The 6,394-nt window shown below is 42.6% G+C and overlaps 1 protein-coding gene across 13 annotated transcripts in view; it reads right to left on the bottom strand.

Annotated features, from left to right (window-relative positions):
- The window catches only part of MAST2 (microtubule associated serine/threonine kinase 2), a 259,350-nt gene that overhangs the window by 36,024 nt on the left and 216,932 nt on the right, over positions 1–6,394 (bottom strand). For all 13 annotated transcript variants that reach the window (XM_017881764.1, XM_017881763.1, XM_017881762.1 and 10 more), the window contains one exon: positions 808–883. In XM_017881764.1, the coding sequence (XP_017737253.1) occupies positions 808–883 (76 nt within the window). The remainder of the gene's footprint in view (positions 1–807; positions 884–6,394) is intronic.

Genomic DNA, 6,394 nt, shown 5'->3' on the forward strand with positions numbered 1-6,394 from the left:
AAAAAAAAAAAAAAAAAAAATTAAAAAATAAGATAAAATAAATAAAAACTCTGGCAACGTATCTTAGAAAAGTTCTGACAAGAAACCACGTGTGTACAGAGCCTAGGTATGTGATTTGGATGGATTAATCTCATTCAGCTTTCTCCAAAGGCCTGACGATATTCCAGCCACAGGCAGAGCTGTCAGCATTGCTGCCCTGGGCCAGAGACAGGTTTGTATCACTCTCAAGAGGGGAGAAACAAGGGAGGTGGACCATAAGCATGGCTTTGTATGCACCAAATCTTTCTAAATTCATGGAAGGAAAAGTGAAGTCCCTGTAGTCTCTTTATCCCCCAAATGAACTCCAGTTCAAAGTCAAAGAGAGAGGCACAGAGGGCCCTTCCAGCCACCTTAAACTAGCTGAGTTAGAGAGGACAAAGAGTGTAACTTTGGGTCCTCCTGGAGGAGAGCTTATTTTCTCATTGATCACTCTAGGACAGTTCTCAATTGAGAGTGTAATGCTTTGGAACATACCCGCAGGACATCACGGACTTAAAAAAAAGTGAATTGTACAAATAAATCTACTTTTACTTAATATCTACTCTCCTGTTTAAATATTCAAACACAAATACATGGGGCACCTACAAAGCAAAACCAGAACACGATGATTACAACCTGGGAGAGGAAAGCAAAGACAGAGTTTTGATGGATGGGAGCTTCAGGTAATACACTTGAAAGAGTACACTTAAGGGAGGAATCTGACATTCAACTAACCCTCACGCAAGTGCCACAGGTGCTGGTCCCAGAGGAGGTTTTCTATCAACTTACCTACGGGCAGGAACAAAGGAAAAGTGAGCAGGTGCATTTGGAGAGAAATTCCGGGGGCTGTCCAAAGGACTGTTACCTGTTGATGGGAAAAGAAATGAAACTCTGTGAGGTTTGCTTTTGAGGAGGGCGGACATGACCTTCGGGCAAGAAATCTTCCCCTAGCACTGGCAATTATATGGTTATTTTCTCAGGGCCACTATCAGTTTAATGAGTTTCTGTAAAAGTTTCATAGCCCAGAGGTTTTCTCCCTTGTTCCCAAGTTTCCTATAACAACCCATGTCTCTCAGACAACCATTCTAGATCTAGCAGCAACTTGACTATTTCCTGCCCTCCTAGGAACACACCTGAGACTTCCATCTGTCTTGTCAAGTGAACCAACATTCAGAAGGCTCTTTTAAAGAGCTCATTCAGTACAGAGGGTATAGCCAAATGTTCATGCTTTCTCAAAGGCCAATAGGACCCCAATCCAAAAGTTTCTTGAATATATATCTCTGCGCACTGTATGCAAGGGCTAAACCAGGAACATGTGTGTTTTAAGGGGAAAGAGAAGTTCTCAGGTAGGGACTCAGGACAGTAGTAAACCTTAAGATAGTTCATAATTAAGGCCCCCAAGTGTACAAAGCATACCACCATTTCTTATTAGTATTCACATGTCCCCTATAACTTGCTAACTTAAAGCTCAGAAGCTTTGAACAAAACTGTAAGTGTACCTTTGTACTAATCCCAATAGTTCTTAAACCTAAGCCTGCCATATTTCTCTGGGCTATCTTCTAGTTGGGGGCTGGTACATAGGAGCCCCTAGCTGGCAGTTGTTAATATGACTCTACTCAAAAGGCCATGTTGAAGTAAGCACCATACTCCATGCTGTGCTGGCACCCCTCTAACCCCTGTCCACCTCCTCACTTCTGTGCTTACCTCCCAGGGGCCTGGTACTTCAGCATGCGCTGGCTTTCTCTTGGATAGTATGTTTCCTGCACAGGGTATGGATGTTCCAAGTTGCCAAAAACCTACCCCTTTGTTTCCCATTATCTCTATCCAATAGGGTTTATATAGCATATAATGTGTTTTTATACTGATCTAGTACAAACCAGCCTCTCAATCAGTGCTCCTACTACCCTATGCAGCAGGACCTCTGTATCAATTATATAATGGCATTGTTTTTGGTTGAATGAGAAAGGCATTTTCAGCTTCTTCTCACCCCCAGGTGCATAAAATATACAACTTCATCCAGTGGATATGCTCTCAACATTGCATGAACTCTGGGTTTTCCATGCTTTGTGTTAGGACTATCTGTTATGACCTCTCCCCATCTTCTGGCTAGTGGCCACCAGGATATAAGGGAAGTGATCCTGAGTAGCTAGTTCCTTAGCCAGGACTTAATAAGGATCAGGTCTCCTCAGAAGCATCAAGGCTTATTTTTTAAAAACAATTTTATTCTTTCTTGATAGTGTCATCTCATGTCAAAGATTAACAAATATCCAGTTTGATTCCTGACATGCAAAGTCAGATGCCCTTTGTTGGTTCCCAAAACTACCCAGCTAAAGCCTCAAGGAGATGCCTGGACATGAGCATCCTATAATAACTAGCCTTCCAAGGATCGGTCTGGGTACAGAGGTACAAAGAACCTTCCAGGTGCTCATAGTAGAGCTAGGGTTACATAACACACACGTATGTCAGAAATAACTAACACTGAGAGGGAAAAAAATCGTCGAAAAAACTAAACAGCACCACTGAGCTGTGTAGGACAACTTCAAGCAGGGGGAGGGGAGAGAGGGGGATACAGAAAAAAGATAGGGAGAAATAATGACTGACAACTTTGCAAATTTGATAAAAACCAAATACCCACATGTTGTGTGACAGGTTCTTTACCAGATTACTTAAAGGTACATATGTTCGCTGCCTGAAACTTGAAGGCTAGGCCCATGGCAATGGCACCCAGCTGAGGAGCAGGTATCCCTGAGAACCAACCAAACATCCTAGAGAGTATCTGAGAACCTCTCAAGAAAAACAGTATCACTGTTCAAACACAGTAGGCAAAGATCCAGAAAATTAGCTTAAAAGCAGTTTAGAGGGAGCCAGGCGCAGTAGCTCAGGCCTGTCATCCCAGTTTGGGAGGCTGAGGAGGACGGATCACTTGAGTCCAGGAGTCCGAGACCAGGCTCAGCAACATGGCAAAACACCCCATGTCTTAAAGAAAAAAAAATGCAGTTTAGAGACAGGAGGCAGCATGGATGTCCAGAGCCGTCCTGTTGCAGTCCAGGAGCGCCTTGTATGTAAGCTGAATACGCTCATCTACTCATCAAGCTCAACTTGTCTGAGTCATTCTTTGGTCTCATGGCTCCTTCCCAGTTTAGGTGGGACGTTGCAGCCCCAAGTTTTTCTTGTAACATCACAAATCTAAGAATCTCTAAGAATCCCTAACATGAGAAGGAGGAAGAGAAGTACATCAAAGAATGTCATAATTAAATCGCTCAAAACTCAAAATACAGAGAAAAATCTTAAGAGCTAGAGCTTGGTAGAGCTGGGTGAAGTGAGAAGATGTTATACAGAGGAACAAAGAAGGATGATAGCAGATTTCTCGTTGGAAACAATGCAAGAAGACAGCAGACCAATATCTTTAAATTATGGAAGATATGGGCCGGGCGCAGTGGCTCAGGCCTGTAATTCCAGCACTTTGGGAGGCCGAGGCGGGCAGATCACGAGGTCAGGAGATCAAGACCATCCTGGCTAACACGGTGAAACCCCGTCTCTACTAAAAAAAATACAAAAGAATTAGCCGGGCGTGGTGGCGGGCACCGGTAGTCCCAGCTATTCGGAAGGCTGAGGCAGGAAAATGGCGCGAACCCAGGAGGTGGAGCTTGCAGTGAGCTGAGATTGCGCCACTGTACTCCAGCCTGGGTGACAAAGCGAGATTCCATCTCAAAAAAAAAAAAAAAATTATGGAAGATATGGCTATTCTCCTGCCAACCTAGAATTCTAGACCCAGCTGTTGTGTAGTAAAGAATCTGACTGGCCTTAGTCCCCAGTTCCTCGGAAGGAGCCTTTAAATCCTTGGAATTTCAAAACCCAAGTGATAGGAGTGCTTCTGTTATTCATGATGGGGCCTGATACTTTATGCTAATGATGTAACTCAGGATGGAGGCTGGCCACACCTGAAAGATCAACCATGTAATTGGAGGGTTGGGGCTTTGAGGCTCACCTAGCACGAGGGAGTGCTAGTATTCACCTAGGACTTTGGGAGGCCCAAGCAGGCAGATCACCTGAGGTCAGGGGTTCAAGGCCAGTCTGGCCAACATGGCGAAACCCCGTCTCTACTAAAAACGCAAAAATTAACCGGGAGTGTTGGCACACGCCTATAATTCCAGCTACTCAGGAGGCTGAGGCAGGAGAATCGCTTGAACCTAGGAGGCGGAAGTTGCAGTGAGCCGAGATCGCACCACTGCACTCCAGCCTGGCTGGGTGACAGAGTGAGACTCCGTCTCAAAAAAAAAAAAAAAAAGAGGGTTGGGGCTTTGAGCCACTTGCTATCAGTCTGACATAACCTGACTTCCCAGAAGTGGTGAGGGGCTAGAGATGAAGTTCAGTCATATGGCAAATGAGTCGATCAATCATGCTTATAAAACAAAACCTCACTCTGGACACAAAGCTCCTGTGAGCTTCCCTGCTTAATAATAATTTCTATGTATTGGTATACATTGATGTGTAGGAGGGTGATGCATCCTGACTTCACAGGGAGAAGGCAGTGGAAGCTTTGTGTTGGGACCCTCCCAGACCTTGTCCTACGCATGTCTTCTTTGGTCAGACCTGATTTTTATCTTTTTTGCCACAATAAAATTGTAAACCTAAGTATATGGTTTCCTGAGCTCTGTGAATCATCCTAGTGAATTACTGAACTCAGGAGGTAGTAAGAAACCTCAAATTTGTATCCATTTTGTCAGAAGTATGGGTGACTTGGGAACCCCAAAACTTCTGCTTGGTGTCTAAAGTGAGGGCAGTTTTGTAGCAGACTAGGCCCTTGTAAAGTTTGGCCTAATTTGTCAGAAGTCATTGTACCAGCAAAAAAAAAAAAATTTTTTTGAGATGGAGTCTTGTTTTGTTGCACAGGCAGGAATGCAATGGTACGACCTTGGCTCAATGCAACCTCTGCCTCCTGGGTTCAAGAGATTCTCCTGTCTCAGCCTCCCAAGTAACTGGGATTACAGGCACACGCCACCATGCCTGGCTAATTTTTTGTATTTTTAATGGAGACAGTATTTTACCATGTTGGCCAGGCTGGTCTTGAACTCCTAACCTCAAGTGATCCTACTGCCTCAGCCTCCCAAAGTGCTGGGATTATAGGCATGAGCCACTGCTCCTGGCCTCAGCAAAAATATTTTTAAAAGACAGAGGTAAAAAATAAATACTTTTCAAACAAAAAAACTAAATAAAATTCTCAACAGCAAACCACACTACAAAAAAATGTTTTAAAAACATCCTTTAGGCAGAAGCAAAGGATACCAGGTGGAAATATGGATCTGCACAAAAGAATGAAGAGCAATGGGAAACTTAACTACATGGAAAAGGACGCATGACATTTTCTTGTTATTTAAATCTATTTAAAAAGCAGTAAATGTTTAAATAATAATAATAGTATTACTATTAAATAATAATAGTGTGGGATTTACAACACATCAGGATCAAAAGTTTGAAAACAACTATATAAAGGCTGGAAGGGGAGAAATGGAAGATTCTAATCCTGTATGTGAAGTGGTATATTATTATCTGAAGATTGATATGAGGGATATGTTAAAGATATATACTATAAATGCTAAGGCAAACATTAAACAATAAAGGGTTATAGACTATAAGCCAATAAAGGACATAAATGGAATAAAAATACACACTTAACCCCAAATAAAGCAGCAAAAGATCACGGAAGAAGAAAAAAACAGATGGAATAATTAGGAAACAAATAGGAGGTGGTAGACATAAACAAACCACATCAACAACCACATTAAATGCCCCAATTAAAAGGTAGAGATTGTTAGACTGGATTTTAAAAAAGGAAAGATTTGCCAGGCGTGGTGGCTCATGCCTGTAATCCCAGCACTTTGGGAGGCTGAGGTGGGAGGATCACCTGAGGTCAGGGGCTCAAGACCAGCCTGGCCAACATGGAGAAACCCAGTACAAAATTAGCCGGGCATGGTGGCACATGCCTGTAATCTCAGCTACTCAGGAAGCTGAGGCAGGAGAATCACTTGAACCCAGAAATGGAAAATGGAGGTTGCAGTGAGCCGAGATCGCGCCATTGTACTCCAGCCTGAGCAACAAGAGCGAAACTCCGTCTCCAAAAAAAAAAGACTAAGAAACTGAGTCAATAACTAATAATCTCCAAAAAAAAAGCACCTGTTTCAGATGTTTCACTGATTAATTCTACTAAACACTTACAGAAGAAATGATACCAATTCTCTACAATCTTTTCCAACCAAAGATGATTGTAACATGATTCCTAACTCATTCCATGGAGCCAGTATTACCTTATCACGCAAATCAGATAAAGATATTACAAGAAAAAAATGCTATAGACCAATATCTCTCTCTTTTTTTT

This window comes from Rhinopithecus bieti, unplaced genomic scaffold, assembly GCF_001698545.2.
Source record: "Rhinopithecus bieti isolate Rb0 unplaced genomic scaffold, ASM169854v2 scaffold_12155, whole genome shotgun sequence".
In the NCBI taxonomy this organism is placed as follows: domain Eukaryota; kingdom Metazoa; phylum Chordata; class Mammalia; order Primates; family Cercopithecidae; genus Rhinopithecus; species Rhinopithecus bieti.